General features: G+C 48.6%; 1 protein-coding gene across 1 annotated transcript in view; it reads right to left on the reverse strand.

Annotated features, from left to right (window-relative positions):
• The window catches only part of LOC129866650 (calcium/calmodulin-dependent protein kinase type 1D-like), a 60,395-nt gene that overhangs the window by 16,111 nt on the left and 22,720 nt on the right, over window positions 1-21,564 (reverse strand). The window contains exon 2 of the mRNA XM_055939421.1: window positions 2,652-2,783. Within this exon, the coding sequence (XP_055795396.1) occupies window positions 2,652-2,783 (132 nt within the window). The remainder of the gene's footprint in view (window positions 1-2,651; window positions 2,784-21,564) is intronic.

Genomic DNA, 21,564 nt, shown 5'->3' on the forward strand with positions numbered 1-21,564 from the left:
TTTAAAAAGTACGATCTTTGTCTCCATGTGCAGTTGTAAACCGTAGTCTGGCTTTTTAATGGCGGTTTTGCTGAGCGGCCTTTCAGGTTATGTCGATATAGGACTCGTTTTACTGTGGATATAGATACTTTTGTACCCGTTTCCTCCAGCATCTTCACAAGGTCCTTTGCTGTTGTTCTGGGATTGATTTGCACTTCTCACACCAAAGTCTGTTCATCTCTAGGAAACAGAACGCGTCTCCTTCCTGAGAGGTATGACGGCTGCGTGGTCCCATGGTGTTTATACTTGCGTACTATTGTTTGTACAGATGAACGTGGTACCTTCAGGCACTTGGAAATTGCTCCCAAGGATGAACCAGACTTGTGGAGGTCTACAATTAATTTTCTTCTGAAGTCTTGGCTGATTTATTGTGCTTTTCCAATGATGTCAAGCAAAGAGGCAATGAGTTTGAAGGTAGGCCTTGAAATACATCCACAGGCACACCTCCAATTGACTCAAATGATGTCAATTAGCCTATCAGAAGCTTCTAAAGCCATGACATAATTTTCTGGAATTTTCCAAGCTGTTTAAAGGCACAGTCAACTTAGTGTATGTAAACTTCTGACCCACTGGAATTGTGACACAGTGAATTATACGTGAAATAATCTGTCTGTAAACAGTTGTTGGAAAAATGACTTGTGTCATGCACAAAGTAGATGTCCTAACCGACTTGCCAAAACTATAGTTTGATAACAAGAAATGTGTGTAGTGGTTGAATAACAAGTTAACCTGTTGAGGATGGGGGCGCTGTTGTGACTATTTATGCTAATCGTGTAATTTTTGAAACGGCTTCCCACAAAGTTCTTGATCGTACAATATGCATATTATTATTATTATTGGATAGAAAACAGTCTATAGTTTCTATAGGAGTTGAAATTTTGTCTCTAAGTGGAACAGAGCCCATTCTACAGCAATTTCCCTGACATGGAGTCAGATTTCAGAAATGTTGGCCACTGTTCTGGAGTCAGTTAAAAGGGCACTGTTATTGCTATGACTATACGGACACTGCTTACGTCTTCCCCTGGATGCCTTTACGTGATGACGATTTCAATGGGGTCGATTGCGCGTTCACAGGCACTATAAATTAAAAAACCCTGTAGCTAGCAAGTCTTTTCTTGGTGCGTAACGCGCGTGGAGGACACCGACCCGCTCCTGTTCCAAGCGTTAGTTTAGCCTGTTATATTTCTCCGGTCATCTTTTTACTCGTTATAGGAGTTAAAAACATCATAAGGTAGTTAATTTAAAGCGTTTTATAGCAATTTATATCCGTTTAGTGCGATTTTGGGACATTTATTTTTGAAACGCTGTGAATAGCTGGGCACGCTTTTCAGTTCATCCCGAACGCAGTTGGCATTTCCACATGGCAAGAGGACAGCTTTCCACCAAAAGACGATTACTCCCAAGAAAGGATCCTTTGCCCAAGATACTGATGGAAGAACAGCTCAAAGTAGGACATTTTTATTATGATAAATCGTGTTTCTGTCGAAAAATGTTAGTGGCTTAGGACGCCATGTTTTTTGACGTAGCTTCGCTTGGCGCAAACTGTATTGAAAAGTAAGGATAATTTAAAAAATGTAATTCCGCAATTGTATTAAGAATTAAATTGTCTATCAATCCCTGTCCACCCTATATTTTTTAGTCACGTTTATGAGTATTTATGTATAAGAGTAGATCACTGTCTAAGTGGCGCAAGGACATTTTCTGACCAGCTGAGCTACATTTCATTACATTTCATTACATACATTTCAATTTTTTTTTTGAATTTCGCGGCACTGGTTTTTCAGTGGGGGTGGGGGGGGAGTGCCGCTAGCGGCACACTCATCCTAGACAGGTTAATGACTCAAACCAAAGTGTATGTAAACTTCCGACTTCAACTGTATACTACGTACCTGGTTTAGAGTAGTTAGCGAGGTAACTTTGGTCAACTCCGGATAACCGAGTGGGGAAAAAAGGTGCTTATGCATTGATAAAACACACTAAAAGGCGGCATCAACAATAAGTAACACCATAGTCTGCTGAATTTGTAAGATAACTGTTTTCTCATTTTGATGTCGGCACAAATGATAATGTGGCACTGAATCGCCCATGGATTGGTGTTTCAGTATCGTCTCAATGAAGAGTCCGCCGTTCGACATGCACACGCAGTTACAAGCCTGCGAGACTTAGTGGCAGGCCGGACGAGCAATATCCACCGTCGTAATATGGATGAAGCCTGAGCTAGAATGTGAAGCTAACTGAAGCTGGCTAGCTTAAGAAAACCCTGAGTAAATCGAGCTTGCATTGTAGTATACCGCTCTGGTGTCCAAGCAGCAAGGTGTGGGTGATCAGAACACTAAAACACCATGGAAAAGAGATAAAATTACGGGCCTCGTTTAGAGAGACAGGTGGGTGAATGAGGGGCAGGAGGAGCGTGTGTGTGCTGACGTCGGTGACCTGAACAGTGAAACCTGTTAAACTACACTGCTGCTTCAGGGTCATTAGATAAAGGAGCAAGAGAAACAAGCACTGGCGAGAAGGAAGAGAGAAAGGGAGGATGGCGGAGTGGAAGGATGGCAACCGTAACCAAGCAACTACTCCCCCCTTTGATCCCCCTCAGGACGCCCGGTACCTACTTCCTAAGCACGGTGATTTCATTCTCAATGCTGGTCTCTTTCCCCTTCAGCGCTTTCTTGGGGATGCACTTCACTGCAACCATCTTCCCTGTGGCCTTCTCCCTGGCCATGATCACCTCAGAGAACGCACCACTGTGGAAACAGAGGGAAAGCGAGATAGAGATAGAGGGGAGGGGGGGAGAGGGAGAGAGAGAGGGGTAGTGTTAAAATGGCGCCGGAAGAAATGGCGGCAGTTTTACAGTCACCTCAGATTAGATTTTGATTTTTTCTTCAACAAGCAGGAAGCACAGGACATTCTCCAAACACCTGACAGTGCCAACATCCCCGTTCTTTGCAAGAGGAGGAGACGCAGGTACAGAGGACACAGAGCGGGATGCCTCGTGAGGTCCCGCAGGAGGCGAGTGGGAAAGCTGCCATTACTGTCAATATTACTCACCAACGTGCAATCATTGGACAATAGACTAGACAAGGTACGATCACGAATATCCTACCAATGGGACATCAAAAACTGTAATATCCTATGTTTCACGGAATCGTGGCTGAATGACAACATGGATATTCAGCTAACGGGATATACGCTGCACCGGCAAGATAGAACAGCACACTCCGGTAAGACGAGGGGCGGGGGGGTGGTCTGTGTACATTTGTAAACAACAGCTGGTGCACAAAATCTAAGGAAGTCTCTAGATTTTGCTCGCCTGAAGTAGAATATATTGTGATAAATTGCAGGCCACACTACTTGCCTAGAGAGTTTTCAGCTATACTTTTCATGGCTGTTTATTTACCACCACAGACAGATGCTGGCACTAAGACCGCACTCAGTCAGCATGTACTCTGTATAAGGAAATAAGCAAACAGGAAACCACTCACCCAGAGGCGGCGCTCCTAGTGGCCAGAGACTTTAATGCAGGGAAACAAATCAGTTCTACCAAATTTCTATCAACATGTCAAATGTGCAACCAGAGGGGAACATTTTTTCTAGATCACCTGTACTCCACACACAGAGTGGAGCGTACACACGCGTACAAAGCTCTCCCTCTCCCTCCATTTGGTAAATCCGACCACAACTCTATCCTCATGATTCCTGCTTACAAGCTAAAATTAAAGCAGGAAGCACCAGTGACTCGGTCTATAACAAAGTGGTCAGATGAAGCAGATTCTAAGCTACAGGACTGTTTTGCTATCACAGACTGGAACATGTTCCGGGATTCTTCCGATGGCATTGAGGAGTACACCACATCAGTCACTGGCTTTTTCAATAAGTGCATCGAGGACGTCCCCCCCCACAGTGACTGTACGTACATACCCCAACCAGACGAGCTAAATCACTTCTATGCTCACTTCGAGGCAAGCAACACTGAGGCATGCATGAGAGCATCAGCTGTTCCAGACGACTGTGTGATCACGCTCTCCGTAGCCGACGTGAGTAAGACCTTTAAACAGATCAACATTCACAAGGCTGAGGGGCCAGACGGATTACCAGGACGTGTGCTCCGGGCATGTGCAGACCAACTGGCAGGTGTCTTCATGACATTTTCAACCTGTCCCTGACATTTTCTGACATTTTCAACCTGTCCCTTATTGAGTCTGTAATACCAACATGTTTCAAGCAGACCACCATAGTCCCTGTGCCCAAAAACACAAAGGCAACCTGCCTAAATGACTACAGACCCGTATCACTCACGTCCATAGCCATGAAGTGCTTTAAAAGGCTGGTAATGGCTCACATCAACACCATTATCCCAGAAACCCTAGACCCACTCCAATTTGCATACCGCCCAAACAGATCCACAGATGATGCAATCTCTATTGCACTCCACACTGCCCTTTCCCACCTGGACAAAAGGAACACCTATGTGAGAATGCTGTTCACTGACTACAGCTCAGCATTCAACACCATAGTACCCACAAAGCTCATCAATAAGCTAAGGATTCTGGGACTAAACACCTCCCTCTGCAACTGGATCCTGGACTTCCGGACGGGCCGCCCCCAGGTGGTGAGGGTAGGTAGCAACACATCTGCCACGCTGATCCTCAACACTGGAGCCCCACAGGGGTGCGTGCTCAGTCCCTCTCCTGTACTCCCTGTTCACCCACGACTGCATGGCCAGGCACGACTCCAACACCATCATTAAGTTTGCAGACGACACAACAGTGGTAGGCCTGATCAACGACGAGACAGCCTATAGGGAGGAGGTCAGAGACCTGGCTGGGTGGTGCCAGAATAACAGCCTATCCCTCAACGTAACCAAGACTAAAGAGATGATTACAGGAAAAGGAGGACCGAGCACGCCCCCATTCTCATCGACGGGGCTGTAGTGGAGCAGGTTGAGAGCTTCAAGTACCTTGGTGTCCACATCACCAACCAATTAGAATGGTTCAAACACACCAAGACGGTCATGAAGAGGGCACGACAAAGCCTATTCCCCCTCAGGAAACTAAAAAGATTTGGCATGGGTCCTCAGATCTTCAAAAGGTTCTACAGCTGCAACATCGAGAGCATCCTGACTGTTTGCATCACTGCCTGGTACGGCAATTGCTCGGCCTCCAACCACAAGGCACTTCAGAGGGCTGTGCGTACGGCCCAGTACATCACTGGGGCTAAGCTGCCTGCCATCCAGGACCTCTACACCAGGCGGTGTCAGAGGAAGGCCCTAAAAATTGTCAAAGACCCCAGCCATAGACTGTTCTCTCTACCTCCGCATGGCAAGCGGTACCAGAGTGCCAAGTCTAGGACAAAAAGGCTTCTCAACAGTTTTTACCCCCAAGCCATAAGACTCCTGAACAGGTAATCATATGGCTATCCGGACTATTTGCAAATTGTGCCCCCCAAACCTGTTTTTGTGCGCTGCTGCTACTCTCCGTTTATCATATATGCATAGTCACTTTAACTACACATTCATGTACATACTACCTTAATTGGCCCGACTAACCGGTGCCCCTGCACAATGGCTAACCCGGGCTATCTGCATTGTGTTCCACCACCCACCAACCCCTCTTTTACGCTACTGCTACTCTCTGTTCATCATATATGCAGTCACTTTAACCATATCTACATGTACATACTACCTCAATCAGCCTGACTAACCGGTGTCTGTATGTAGCCTCGCTACTTTTATAGCCTCGCTACTGTTATTTTTCACTGTTGCTTTTATTTCTTTACTTACCTATTGTTCACCTAATACCTTTTTTGCACTATTGGTTAAAGCCTGTAAGTAAGCATTTCAGTGTAAGGTCTACACCTGTTGTATTCGGCGCACGTGACTAATACGATTTGAATCCCTCCCCACTCTCTCTACAGAGGCGATAGAGAGAGGAAACGAAAGAGAGAGTACCTAGGTCAACTTTGGACTTTTCTGAAGGATCATGCCATTGGCCCCGACTCCCCAATTACCCTCTGGACATCCCACATCTCCTGCCAAGTCACCACACCTTAACTCCCTCTGATAACCACCATCCCTCTGGTATAAAGTAGCTTGTGTTTCCGTAGTGTTTGCTCAGTGTGTGGTGGCATGGGGCGGCCCAAGTCCTTTGTTGTGCGTCCCTCGCTCTTAAGCAAGTGCCCTTTATGTGTATGGAGAACTGTACAATGCTAACTTTCTAGCCTGTATGTCTATTGCCAATCAGACCGTTTATGATGCTATACTTTCCTTAGAATACTTCCTATGTTGTCTTGTATATCCTGTTCCGCAGGTATTGCGAAATGCCCTTTGTTTGGTTGGCACTAACCTCCTATCATAATTTGTATCACAAACTTACCTATCAGCCTTACAAGCCATGTCCTTGTGCTGTGCCTTTTAAAGTTAGTTAATAAAAACCCTGAACTGATCGTGTAGCCAGCTTTCTCCGTTATCTTTCCTCTCTTTCCCACTCTGGCTAGCCCTTTCTCCCTCCTACACTCGCGCTTACTTTCCTATATTCCCTTTACCTTTGTGTCATTTTCTTCTGTGTTCCCTGCTCTTTAACCACACAACAGAAATAAGCGCCTGAATGTTGTTAGTCATTATCATACACCCCTATACACACACACATCATTCACACACACAGAGCAACCTCCGTGGCACTGCTGTTCTTAAAGCCTTGGCTCCTGTCGAGGGTCTATTATAGGGATGGACCACTGGCTGTAGGCCAGCGGATCAATCCCTCCCCACCCCACCGCAAAAAGACGGGGTCTCAACTTTGTGCATCAGCAGTTTATTTTATGTCAGTCACTGAGTCACTCAATTAGCCCTCGTCAGCATTTTTGACATGTTATTATTGGTTAGTCTAGCCAGCTATCTAAACTTGTAGTCATGGTCGAATTACCAACCGTGGCGCTCCCATTGATTTTGTTACTCACACTCACTAAGATATCATATTTAAAAACTGTGGAGAAGTGTGTGTAGAATTGCAGGAAATCCGTTATAAATCTTCCAAGACGGCGTAGCAGTGTAGACGTCTTTGTCCTGTCGTGTCCCGTGTCCCTTGTATATATCTTTTTACATCTTTTTCTTCGCATATCTTTTAAAAATACTTTCTTAAACCTCAACTTCTAAATACTCTCCTGCAACCCGCCTGACCCAATGTGGCGTGGATCTGCTTTTTTTCTAAAGTATTTCTATTTACTTCTGATCTGGAATCCATCTACTGAAGATAGCTAGTAGGCAGTTAGCTGGCTATCAGTTAGCAAACCATTGCTAGCGGTCATCAGCTAACATTTAGCTCGGAAAGCTCTCGCTAGTTCGAACAACGTGACTAAAACCAGAGCATAACGGACCTATTTCTCTCCATATCCCCGGATTCCTACCGCAAACTCTGAACATTTTCATCTCGATCTTCGCAACTAGCTAACCACAATCCCGGGTGACCACTCCTGGCTAGCGTTTCCATCCCGGAGCAGGCACCAATTAGCCTGAAGCTAATTGGCTAGGGCTCCTGTGCTACCACTGAAGCCCACTCCTGGGCTACAAGACCCGGACCCATTTACTGCCGGTACGGAGCACGGAACCCCGCCTATCCTCTATGACTGGAATACCGACATAATCTGCCCGGGGACTCCAACAGGCCCCTCAGGCGTGACGCCCGCTGAAGGCCCATTCTGCTAACCTACTAGGTTTGTTAGCTACCTAGAGCTACCTGGAACCCTGCTAATTCCACGACTGGTCTATCGACGTCACCGCACGAAGAGGCAAAAACAGACTTCCCCCCCATCGCGACGTCCCCCAAAGGCTAACTTGCCTGCCCCGGTCTGCTAACTGCTAGCTTATCTTGCAGCTAGCGCAGCCAGGACGCTAGCACCAGTTAGCAAACACAATTCTACAATTCACAACCTCTCTTTCGCCATCGCTATCCGGCTTGGATTCTCTGTCGACACGACCACGTCTGGTTTGCAGACGTGCCCTCAACCGGTGCCCTCAACCGGCCTCCGTCTGAGCAGACCACCCCCCCGGGCTACTAACTTTAAACGCGTGCTAGCTTAGTGGAGGCCTCACTACTCCATCTACGGCTGCCCCCTGGACACTATGATCACTTGGCTACATAGCTGATGCCTGCTTGACTGTCCATTAATTCACGGTACTCCATTCTGTTTATTTGTGTTTTATCTGTCGGCTCTGTGCCTTAACTCAGGATCTGTGTGTAGTTAATCCGACCCTCTCTGCCCAGTCGTCGCCATTTTTACCTTCTGTTGCTGTGTTAGCTGACTAGCTGCTGTTATCTCAACTGCTGTTTTAGCTAGCTCTCCCAATCATGACCTGCAATCACTTTATGCCTTATTGTATGTCTCTCTCAAATATCAATATGCCTTGCATACTGTTGTTCAGGCTAGTTATCATTGTTTTGGTTTGCAATGGACCCCGTAGTTCCACTCTCCGTACCTCTAATACCTCATTTGTCCCACCCCCCACACATGCGGTGACCTCACCCATTGAGACCAGCATGTCCAGAGATACAACCTCTCTTATCATCACCCAGTGCCTGGGCTTGCCTCCGCTGTACCTGTGCCCCACCATACCCTGGTCTGCACATTATGCCCAGAATCTATTCTACCACGCCCATAAATCTGCTCCTTTTATTCCTTGTCCCCAACGCTCTAGGCGACCAGTTTTGATAGCCTTTAGCCGCACCCTCATCCTACTACTACTCTGTTCCTCGGGTGATGTGGAGGTAAACCCAGGCCCTGCATGTCCCCAGTCACCCTCATTTGTTGACTTCTGTGATCGAAAAAGCCTTGGCCTCATGCATGTCAACATCAGAAGCCTCCTCCCTAAGTTTGCCTTACTCACCGCTTTAGCACACTCTGCCAACCCTGATGTCCTTGCCGTGTCTGAATCCTGGCTTAGGAAGGCCACCAAAAACTCTGAGATTTCCATACCCAACTATAACACTTTCCGTCAAGATAGAACTGCCAAAGGGGGAGGAGTTGCAATCTACTGCAGAGATAGCCTGCAAAGTTCTGTCATACTTTCCAAGTCTATGCCCAAACAGTTCGAACTTCTAATTTTAAAAATTAATCTCTCCAGAAATAAGTCTCTCACTGTTGCCGCCTGCTACCGACCCCCCTCAGCTCCCAGCTGTGCCCTGAACACCATCTGTGAATTGATCGCTCCCCATCTAGCTTCAGAGTTTGTTCTGTTAGGTGACCTAAACTGGGATATGCTTAACACCCCGGCAGTCCTACAATCTAAGCTTGATGCCCTCAATCTCACACAAATCATCAAGGAACCCACCAGGTACAACCCTAAATCCGTAAACATGGGCACCCTAATAGACATTATCCTGACCAACTTGCCCTCCAAATACACCTCTGCTGTCTTCAATCAAGATCTCAGCGATCACTGCCTCATTGCCTGTATCCGCCACGGGTCCACGGTCAAACGACCACCCCTCATCACTGTCAAACGCTCCCTGAAACACTTCTGCGAGCAGGCCTTTCTAATCGACCTGGCCCGGGTACCCTGGAAGGATATTGACCTCATCCCGTCAGTTGAGGATGCCTGGTCATTCTTTAAAAGTTACTTCCTCACCATATTAGACAAGCATGCTCCGTTCAAAAAATGCAGAACCAAGAACAGATATAGCCCTTGGTTCACTCCAGACCTGACTGCCCTCGACCAGCACAAAAACATCCTGTGGCGAACTGCAATAGCGTCGAAGAGCCCCCGTGATATGCAACTGTTCAGGGAAGTCAGGAACCAATACACGCAGTCAGTCAGGAAAGCAAAGGCCAGCTTTTTCAAGCAGAAATTTGCATCCTGTAGCTCTAACTCCAAAAAGTTCTGGGATACTGTAAAGTCCATGGAAAACAAGAGCACCTCCTCCCAGCTGCCCACTGCACTGAGGCTAGATAACACGGTCACCACTGATAAGTCCGTGATAATCGTAAACTTCAACAAACATTTCTCAATGGCTGGCCATGCCTTCCACCTGGCGACTCCAACCTTGGTCAACAGCCCCGCCCCCCCCGCTGCTACTTGCCCAAGCCTCCCCAGCTTCTCCTTTACCCATATCCAGATAGCAGATGTTCTGAAAGAGCTGGAAAACCTGGACCCATACAAATCAGCTGGGCTTGACAATCTGGACCCCCTATTTCTGAAACTGTCCGCCGCCATTGTCGCACCCCCTATTACCAGCCTGTTCAACCTCTCCTTCGTATCATCTGAGATCCCCAAGGATTGGAAAGCTGCCGCTGTCATCCCCCTCTTCAAAGGGGGAGACACCCTGGACCCAAACTGTTACAGACCTATATCCATCCTGCCCTGCCTAGCTAAGGTCTTCGAAAGCCAAGTCAACAAACAGATCACTGACCATCTCGAATCCCACCGTACCTTCTCCGCTGTGCAATCCGGTTTCCGAGCCGGTCACGGGTGCACCTCAGCCACGCTCAAGGTACTAAACGATATCATAACCGCCATCGATAAAAGACATTACTGTGCAGCCGTCTTCATCGACCTGGCCAAGGCTTTCGACTCTGTCAATCACCATATTCTTATCGGCAGACTCAATAGCCTCGGTTTTTCTAATGACTGCCTTGCCTGGTTCACCAACTACTTTGCAGACAGAGTTCAGTGTGTCAAATCGGAGGGCATGTTGTCCGGTCCTCTGGCAGTCTCTATGGGGGTACCACAGGGTTCAATTCTCGGGCAGACTCTTTTCTCTGTATACATCAATGATGTTGCTCTTGCTGCGGGCGATTCCCTGATCCACCTCTACGCAGACGACACCATTCTGTATACTTCCGGCCCTTCCCTGGACACTGTGCTATCTAACCTCCAAACGAGCTTCAATGCCATACAACACTCCTTCCGTGGCCTCCAACTGCTCTTAAACGCTAGTAAAACCAAATGCATGCTTTTCAACCGCTCGCTGCCTGCACCCGCACGCCCGACTAGCATCACCACCCTGGACGGTTCCGACCTAGAATATGTGGACATCTATAAGTACCTAGGTGTGTGGCTAGACTGCAAACTCTCCTTCCAGACTCATATCAAACATCTCCAATCCAAAATCAAATCTAGAGTCGGCTTTCTATTCCGGAACAAAGCCTCCTTCACTCACGCCGCCAAACTTACCCTAGTAAAACTGACTATCCTACCGATCCTCGACTTCGGCGATGTCATCTACAAAATAGCTTCCAATACTCTACTCAGCAAACTGGATGCAGTTTATCACAGTGCCATCCGTTTTGTTACTAAAGCACCTTATACGACCCACCACTGCGACCTGTATGCCCTAGTCGGCTGGCCCTCGCTACATGTTCGTCGTCAGACCCACTGGCTCCAGGTCATCTACAAGGCTATGCTAGGTAAAGTGCCGCCTTATCTCAGTTCACTGGTCACGATGGCTACACCCACCCGTAGCACGCGCTCCAGCAGGTGTATCTCACTGATCATCCCTAAAGCCAAAACCTAATTTGGACGCCTTTCCTTCCAGTTCTCTGCTGCCTGCGACTGGAACGAATTGCAAAAATCACTGAAGTTGGAGACTTTTATCTCCCTCAACAACTTTAAAAATCTGCAGTAGTCAGCTAACAGCTAACCGATCGCTGCAGCTGTACATAGTCCATCTGTAAACTACCCACCCAACTTACCTACCTCACCCCCATACTGCTTTTATTTATTTACTTTTCTGCTCTTTTGCACACCAGTATCTCTTCTTGCACATGATCATCTGATGATTTATCACTCCAGTGTTAATCTGCTAAATTGTAATTATTCGATTTATTGCCTACCTCATGCCTTTTGCACACATTGTATATAGATTCTCTTTTTTCTACCATGTTATTGACTTGTCTATTGTTTACTCCATGTGTAACTCTGTGTTGTTGTCTGTTCACACTGCTATGCTTTATCTTGGCCAGGTCGCAGATGCAAATGAGAACTTGTTCTCAACTAGCCTACCTGGTTAAATAAAGGTGAAATAAAATAACTAAAAATAAAAACAGCCATTTTTTTTCTCCGCCTCATGGCAAAATGAGTATAATTGCACCAAACCTGCTTTAAAACTGCAACATTTTCTCTATGCCCCATGGCAAAATATGTAGAATTGCAGGGGGGGGGCACCCAAAAGGCTGGCGCTGACTCTGACTTCATGTGTGGGTATGAATGTGTGTATGCAGACCTGCGAGCCACTGTGTGTGTGTGTGTGTGTGTGTGTGTGTGTGTGTGTGTGTGTGTGTGTGTGTGTGTGTGTGTGTGTAAAACGGCTCCTTTCAGCAGGCTCTAAACTCAGCTGTAGTCGGCCTGCTAAACCTCCCCTGGTCATCAAATCCAAGCTAATCCTGCTCTCCTCTACACACTCCATAGATCATAGATACAGTAACACACACACACACACTCCACAGCAACAGGCTGGCCTCTACAACCATCCAATAACCCTCCTATAACCCTCGACCATCTTTACCATCTCTGCTGCAGCATTGCGACTTTAGTGAGAAAGAAAATCGGAGTCATACGCAGCGGCGTGAATGTAACGTGTGTGAAAGGTGTTTCGTGCATGTCTTTACCAGAGCATTGTATAGCTTGCGCTACGCTGCAGTCAGAGTGAAAGGAACACAATGATTGAAACCACAGGAAGCTTGGAGGGGATGTTACAACGCACAGAAGAAAGCGTGCACCACACACACGGTTAGAAAACAGTTGCTGCAGTGCATTCTACCTTCACCTCACACAGGGTGAGCCAGCATCATGTCCTGCTGGTAACTACACAGCAGAACGCCGCGGAGACTTTTGTCTCACTGCCACTACACGACACGACACACGGTACATGATACACAATAGGGGCTCCCACAATATAGGCAACTCAGTATGGGTGGAAGTTGGGACGCATCTTTACTTCAGGGTGAAAAGAAAACATTTGTGCGTACACACAGTCAGACGAGAGACTCATGTGACCGACTCTACCCTGTTTGACTATAATCCGAGGTGTGAGCTGGAACGTAAGCGCGGCATTAATTGAGGAGAAAAAGCTTCATCTAAATTTGGCTCGAGTAAAACTCCTTTCAATCCATTACTGGATTGAAAAATGACAGCGTGGCTCCACGAAATGGCTTTGACCCAGTGTCACAATCTAGTGTGCCATCAGCGTGTGTACGGCATAGACTAGTTTGCTCTGACCTTGAGCACTTTACTGCCATGAATACACTGACTCTCTTTTGCTCTGCTTTCGTGGAATAAGTAGCTGATTAGCACCTAGTCGGTTACCTCAAAAAGGTCCTTCCAGAGTGAATAGGCACTTCCCGCTGTGAGCTACACTTGCAGGATAAGAAATCCTGACTGAGACCTGAAGACTTACGTTGGCTTCCCGAGCTAATGCCTAGGCTTTAGCGGAGTGGCCTAACCCAGTCTTGTGACACGTAAAACCTGAGACGGGGTGCAGTGTGATGGTTTTTCTTCTCTCTAAAGAGCACGGGGCGCTCGCATAATAAACCGTTGGCAATTATGCGAATATAGAGTGAGTTAAAACGGTTAAAAAGGTTGGAGTGGTTTCGGGGGTCACGGGGGTCGAGCTAGGCTAGAGTTGGTGTGTGTGTGTGAGAGAGAGAGCGTGCCCTAGTCATGGCCTGTGCTGCTGCTGTAGCTGCTGAGTCAGAGTAAACCACAGAGAATCATGTTGTGTAAGACGCATTACTATTCCGCTTATGTCATCAAGTGGATGGAAAGTCATTGCTCGCTAGGCTAGATAATCCAGATGGGATGGAGCATGTACTGGTCTAATGGAATTAGAATTCCCTTCAGGGGTTGAGTTCACGCTCATCGTTCGGCTGCAGAACAGGCGACGGACCACAACCTTGCTTGAGTACGGTCACTGGCGGTCCTAGTCCCGTCAGGACTATTCAGTTATCCAATACACAGTGTTATTATGCCACCACTCACCAAAGCAAGCAACGTCTAAGGCGTATAACACATGTCATGTCTCTCCAGTTGAAAAATCACAAACCGACTCAAAGCGGCTGTCATTTGGTCAGGATCACAATGAGATGATAATGATCTTAGAAGCGGACATGTATGCTTATGACCGGTCTTACAATGTTTTAGAACTGAATCGTAATAGCTGCAAGGCTAAAGTGTTGCCAAAACTCCCTCAAAGTGAGGATTACTGCCATACTGTCTCGCAGCTACATAGATACTAGGGGGATGTCAAAGTTGGAATCTGTTGCGGTGAAACGGTCATGTCCGTTTGCGATATTACATCAACAGACATTACTTCGAGCAACGGACACGGTTTTATTCCCTCGGACAGTACTGCACGTGCGTCACAACAGTGCTATGATTTGGAGGGGAAAAAATGACTACGTTGCTAGATGCTCATCTCCTTTTCAAAAACAATAATAACATGCGCCTGGGGCAACCAGTGGCACCTACATGTTGGCCTACATGCTGTTATGAGCTCTCATGAATTGAACCCAACGCTGTGGGCTACACTACAGTCTTATGCCAACATTCACCAAGACAAGCAAAAGGCACCATCTGATCATAAGACAGTTGATTGACTTTGTGTTTACAGAAAACAGAGAGTACTTAAGACTGGCAATGTGACATAGGTTTTCATAAGCGTGTCAATATACGACGTGAATCAGATTGTGATCACTTTAAAACCAAGCATTATACATACTGTACAGCAAATTCTGTTTCGCAAAATGTTGCCTCTATAAATCCTGAGAATAAAGTAACATTCTCTCATACTGATAATTACTAACACAACTTCTGTCCGGTGTCTGCTACTGCATCGACACGGGACGTTAGGCCTACATCTTGTTGTTGGCTAGGGCCGGGGGTTGCTTTCCTGGAATGTAAGCTCTGTGCTCGGCTCGCCAGACTCTTGATTAAATGGGGTAAATAATCATTCTAATCTTAGTTCGGCTGAGGCGAGAGAGGAGGGCGGGCGAGCGAGAGGGAGAGGGGGAGGACGGGCGAGAGAGAGAGGGAGGGAGGGCGGGCGAGAGAGAGAAAGGGAGAGAGGGCGAGAGACAGGGAGGGCGAGAGACAGGGAGGGCGAGAGACAGGGAGGGCGAGAGAGAGGAAGGGAGGGCGAGAGAGAGGGTGCGGGCGAGAGAGAGAGGGAGAGAGAGCGGGCGAGCAAGAGGGAGAGGGGGAAGACGGGTGAGAGAGAGAGGGATGGAAGGCGGGCGAGAGAGAGAGGGAGGGAAGGCGGGCGAGAGAGAGAGAAAGGGAGAGAGGGCGAGAGAAAGGGAGAGAGGACGAGAGAAAGGGAGAGAGGGCGAGAGACAGGGAGGGAGGGCGAGAGACAGGGAGGGAGGGCGAGAGGAAGGGAGGGCGAGAGAGAGGGTGCGGGCGAGAGAGAGAGGGAGAGAGAGCGGGAGGGCGGGCGAGCAAGAGGGAGAGGGGGAAGACGGGTGAGAGAGAGAGGGATGGAAGGCGGGCGAGAGAGAGAGGGAGGGAAGGCGGGCGAGAGAGAGAGAAAGGGAGAGAGGGCGAGAGAAAGGGAGAGAGGACGAGAGAAAGGGAGGGCGAGAGAGAGGAAGGGAGGGCGAGAGAGAGGGTGCGGGCGAGAGAGAGAGGGAGAGAGAGCGGGAGGGCGGGCGAGCAAGAGGGAGAGGGGGAAGACGGGTGAGAGAGAGAGGGATGGAAGGCGGGCGAGAGAGAGAGGGAGGGAAGGCGGGCGAGAGAGAGAGAAAGGGAGAGAGGGCGAGAGAAAGGGAGAGAGGACGAGAGAAAGGGAGAGAGGGCGAGAGACAGGGAGGGCGAGAGAGAGGAAGGGAGGGTGAGAGAGAGGGAGGGAGGGCGGGCGAGAGAGAGGGAGGGCGGGCAAGAGACAGAGAGGGCGGGCGAGAGACAGAGAGGGCGGGCGAGAGACAGAGAGGGCGGGCGAGAGACAGAGAGGGCGGGCGAGAGACAGAGAGGGCGGGCGAGAGACAGAGAGGGCGGGCGAGAGAGAGGGAGGGCGGGCGAGAGAGAGGGAGGGCGGGCGAGAGAGAGGGAGGGCGAGAGAGAGAGGGAGGGCGGGCGAGAGAGAGAGGGAGGACGGGCGAGAGAGAGAGGGAGGACGGGCGAGAGAGCGTGCGAGACGGCGGGCAAGAGACAGAGAGGGCGGGCGAGAGACAGAGAGGGCGGGCGAGAGACAGAGAGGGCGGGCGAGAGACAGAGAGGGCGGGCGAGAGACAGAGAGGGCGGGCGAGAGACAGAGAGGGCGGGCGAGAGACAGAGAGGGCGGGCGAGAGACAGAGAGGGCGGGCGAGAGACAGAGAGGGCGGGCGAGAGACAGAGAGGGCGGGCGAGAGACAGAGAGGGCGGGCGAGAGACAGAGAGGGCGGGCGAGAGACAGAGAGGGCGGGCGAGAGACAGAGAGGGCGGGCGAGAGACAGAGAGGGCGGGCGAGAGACAGAGAGGGCGGGCGAGAGACAGAGAGGGCGGGCGAGAGACAGAGAGGGCGGGCGAGAGACAGAGAGGGCGGGCGAGAGACAGAGAGGGCGGGCGAGAGACAGAGAGGGCGGGCGAGAGAGAGAGAGGGCGGGCGAGAGAGAGGGAGGGCGGGCGAGAGAGAGAGGGAGGGCGAGAGAGAGAGAGAGGGAGGGCGAGAGAGAGAGGGAGGGAGGGCGGGCGAGAGAGAGAGGGAGGACGGGCGAGAGAGCGTGCGAGACGGCGGGCAAGAGACAGAGAGGGCGGGCGAGAGACAGAGAGGGCGGGCGAGAGACAGAGAGGGCGGGCGAGAGACAGAGAGGGCGGGCGAGAGACAGAGAGGGCGGGCGAGAGACAGAGAGGGCGGGCGAGAGACAGAGAGGGCGGGCGAGAGACAGAGAGGGCGGGCGAGAGACAGAGAGGGCGGGCGAGAGACAGAGAGGGCGGGCGAGAGACAGAGAGGGCGGGCGAGAGACAGAGAGGGCGGGCGAGAGACAGAGAGGGCGGGCGAGAGACAGAGAGGGCGGGCGAGAGACAGAGAGGGCGGGCGAGAGAGAGAGAGGGCGGGCGAGAGAGAGAGAGGGCAGGCGAGAGAGAGGGCAGGCGAGAGAGAGGGCAGGCGAGAGAGAGGGCAGGCGAGAGAGAGGGCAGGCGAGAGAGAGGGCAGGCGAGAGAGAGGGCAGGCGAGAGAGAGGGCAGGCGAGAGAGAGAGGGCGGGAGGGCGAGAGAGAGAGAGGGCAAGAGAGAGGGAAGGAGGGTGGGCGAAAGAGAGGGAGGGCAGGCGAGAGACAGAGAGAGGGGAGGGCAAGAGAGAGAGAGGGGAGGGCAAGAGACAGAGAGAGGGGAGGGCAAGAGACAGAGAGAGGGGAGGGCAAGAGACAGAGAGAGGGGAGGGCAAGAGAGAGGGGGGCGAGAGAGTGGACAAGAAAGAGAGACTGAAACTCACCAAAATCTATTCTCAAGATTGCGGCTAAGCCTGAAATTCCATATAAGTGTCCGACTGTTACTGTTTAGATACGGGCAATTACTGCCCACTCTCCTCTCTCCACAGATGGATAACTGCCCCTCTGTGCTCTCTGGCACACTCCAACCCGCTGCAGCTGTACTGGGGCTTAGAGGGCTCTGTGGGGCTGTGGTGAAGAGAAATGAGACAACTGAAATGTGCAGTATTCAATAATGGCTATGTACTGAAGGATACATTTTAAAATGTGATTTGTATGGTTTGTTATTAAAATAAATAACCTATTAAATAGCGTCTTAACCTTTCGATACGATAAACTAACATGTTGCATAAACTCATTAATTTTCCATTCTAAATTCAAATCTGCTGCTGATGGAGCTCATGAGTGGGGCCTCTCTGAGCTGGATCTGTCTGAGCTGGGTGTGTGTGTGTGTACAGTGCATTCGGAAAGTATTCAGACCCCTTGACTTATTTCACATTTTGTTACGTTACAGCCTTATTCTAAAATGGATTACAGCCTTATTCTAAAATGGATTAAATAGTTTCCCCTCATCAATCTACACACAATAGCCCATAATGATGAAGCAAAAACAGGTTTTTAGATTGAAAATAAAAAACAAATGTCACATTGACATAAGTATTTTATCACATTGACACGGGGCGGCAGGGTAGCCTAGTGCTTAGAGAGCTGGACTAGTAACCGAAAGGTTGAAAGTTCAAATCCCCGAGCTGACAAGGTACAAATCTGTCGTTCTGCCCCTGAATAGGCACTGTTCCTAGGCCTTCATTGAAAATAAGAATTTGTTCTTAACTGACTTGCCTATTTAAATATATATAAAAATTATCAGACCCTTTACTCAGTGCTTTGTTGAAGCAACTTTGGCAGCGATTACAGCCTCGAGTCTTCTTGGGTATGATGCTATAAGCTTGGCACACCTGTATTTGGGGAGTTTCTCCCATTCTTCTCTGTCATGTGCCTTTTACTGGGGAGTGGCTTCCGTCTGGTTACTCTACCATAAAAGCCTGATTGGTGAAGTGCTGCAGAGATGGTTGTCCTTCTGGAAGGTTCTCCCATCGCCACAGAGGAACTCTGGAGCTCTGAGCTCACCTCCCTGACCAAGGCCCTTCTCCAGTTTGGCCGAGTGGCCAGCTCTAGGAAGAGTCTTGGAAGAGGCCACTGTGCTCTTGGGGACCTTCAATGCTGCAGAACTTTTTGGTAACCTTCAACAGATCTGTGCCTTTCCAAATCATGTCCAATCAATTTAATTTATCATAGTTGGACTCCAATCAAATTGTAGAAACATCTCAAGGATGATCAATGGAAAAACATGATTCACCTGAGCTGCATTTCGAGTCTCATAGCAAATGGTCTGAATACTTATGTAAATAATGTATTTGTTTTTTATTTTTATAAATTTGCAAAAATGTCTAAAAACCTGTTTTTGCTTTGTCATTATGAGGTATTGTGTGTAGATTGATGAGGGGGAAAAAAACTATAATCAATTTTAGAGTAAGGCTGTAACATACAATGTGACTAATTTCAGGAAACTAGGCGTAAGTCACGAGTCACTTCTTCACAGAAGAGCCATTTGAACACACTTGTTTTTATAAAATCGTTTTTTGGGGCAGACATGCCTTCTGGAACATGTGAACTTTCATGTGCCTTAATAACAAACGTGTATACCTTCTGTAAATACAAATATATTATTAAATGACGAACCTTGTTGGTTTAGCCACTGAAAAAAAGACAGCTACCTTCCCGCTAGCCATGATTGGCTGAGATAATGAGTGGGCTTGACATGCCAATAGATTAATTCGGATTGGTTTGCTATGTAGCTTGCTTCTGCCTATAATGAGCTGGTCAGTATGTGTAAGTAATCCTTTAGAACACAGATTTTTTTTTGAAGACATGATGTAGTAGAACCGCATAAGTATTGCTCTCCACTTTCTGGAGGACCGAGTTTTGAAATCGGTGGAATCAGAGTGTGATAGCTAAGGAGATAAAAACTCTGCCATTTGATAGCAAATATGCAGCGGAGTAGAAAAGAGAACACACAGAAGGCTGGTGCTGTATAAAACACCTGTCTCCGGATGACATCTTCAAACTAAGGGCAAGCATGGCATCCGTAACAGAGAGAGAAGCGTCCATCCATGTGTACGGTAAGAGTCTAGCTAGCTACATTCAGATAGACATTTCTAATTTTGTCAGAAAGTCGTTCTCATTTCAAGTTAAAGTTTACTGTTAGCTAGCTTGTTAACGTTAGCTGGCTGGATAGCTAGCTATCGTTAAGTGTATGATCTGTGTAGTAATATTATTTGAACCAACCATTTGCATTGCTAGTTATAGCTTAATGTTATCTAGCTTACATTGAACCTGGTTGGTTAGCTATCTGCAGATTCATGCAGGGTAGTAACGAGTTGGGATGATGCTTCATTGTTTAGCTAGCTAGCTACATGTCTTAACAAAAGACTCCACTATGCAAGTAACTACACTGCTCAAAAAAATAAAGGGAACACTTAAACAGCACAATGTAACTCCAAGTCATTCACACTTCTGTGAAATCAAACTGTCCACTTAGGAAGCAACACTGATTGACAATAAATTTCACATTCTGTTGTGCAAATGGAATAGACAACAGGTGGAAATTATAGGCAATTAGCAAGACACCCCCAATAAAGGAGTGGTTCTGCAGGTGGTGACCACAGACCACTTCTCAGTTCCTATGCTTCCTGGCTGATGTTTTGGTCACTTTTGAATGGTGGCGGTGCTTTCACTCTAGTGGTAGCATGAGACGGAGTCTACAACCCACACAAGTGGCTCAGGTAGTGCAGCTCATCCAAGATGGCACATCAATGCGAGCTGTGGCAAGAAGGTTTGCTGTGTCTGTCAGCGTAGTGTCCAGAGCATGGAGGCGCTACCAGGAGACAGGCCAGTACATCAGGAGACGTGGAGGAGGCCGTAGGAGGGCAACAACCCAGCAGCAGGACCGCTACCTCCGCCTTTGTGCAAGAAGGAGCAGGAGGAGTACTGCCAGAGCCCTGCAAAATGACCTCCAGCAGTCCACAAATGTGCATGTGTCTGCTCAAACGGTCAGAAACAGACTCCATGAGGGTGGTATGAGGGCCCGACATCCACAGGTGGGGGTTGTGCTTACAGCCCAACACCGTGCAGGACGTTTGGCATTTGCCAGAGAACACCAAGATTGGCAAATTCGCCACTGGCGCCCTGTGCTCTTCACAGATGAAAGCAGGTTCACACTGAGCACATGAGCACATGTGACAGTCTGGAGACGCCGTGGAGAACGTTCTGCTGCCTGCAACATCCTCCAGCATGACCGGTTTGGCGGTGAGTCAGTCATGGTGTGGGGTGGCATTTCTTTGGGGGGCTGCACAGCCCTCCATGGGCTCGCCAGAGGTAGCCTGACTGCCATTAGGTACCGAGATGAGATCCTCAGACCCCTTGTGAGATCATATGCTGGTGCGGTTGGTCCTGGGTTCCTCCTAATGCAAGACAATGCTAGACCTCATGTGGCTGGAGTGTGTCAGCAGTTCCTGCAAGAGGAAGGCATTGATGCTATGGACTGGCCCGCCCGTTTCCCAGACCTGAATCCAATTGAGCACATCTGGGACATCATGTCTCGCTCCATCCACCAACGCTACGTTGCACCACAGACTGTCCAGGAGTTGGTGGATGCTTTAGTCCAGGTCTGGGAGGAGATCCCTCAGGAGACCATCCGCCACCTCATCAGGAGCATGCCCAGGCGTTGTAGGGAGGTCATACAGGCACGTGGAGGCCACACACACTACTGAGCCTCATTTTGACATGTTTTAAGGACATTACATCAAAGTTGGATCAGCCTGTAGTGTGGTTTTCCACTTTAATTTTGAGTGTGACTCCAAATCCAGACCTCCATGGGTTGATAAATTTGATTTCCATTGATAATTTTTGTGTGATTTTGTTGTCAGCACATTCAACCATGTAAAGAAAAAAGTATTTAATAAGAATATTTCATTCATTCAGATCTAGGATGTGTTATTTTAGTGTTCCCTTTATTTTTTTGAGCAGTGTATTTCAATAGAATGTTTATGTTGTCACTGCGACAATTGTTGCTAGACG

The sequence above is a fragment of the Salvelinus fontinalis genome, chromosome 12 (assembly GCF_029448725.1).
Source record: "Salvelinus fontinalis isolate EN_2023a chromosome 12, ASM2944872v1, whole genome shotgun sequence".
Lineage (NCBI taxonomy): Eukaryota > Metazoa > Chordata > Actinopteri > Salmoniformes > Salmonidae > Salvelinus > Salvelinus fontinalis.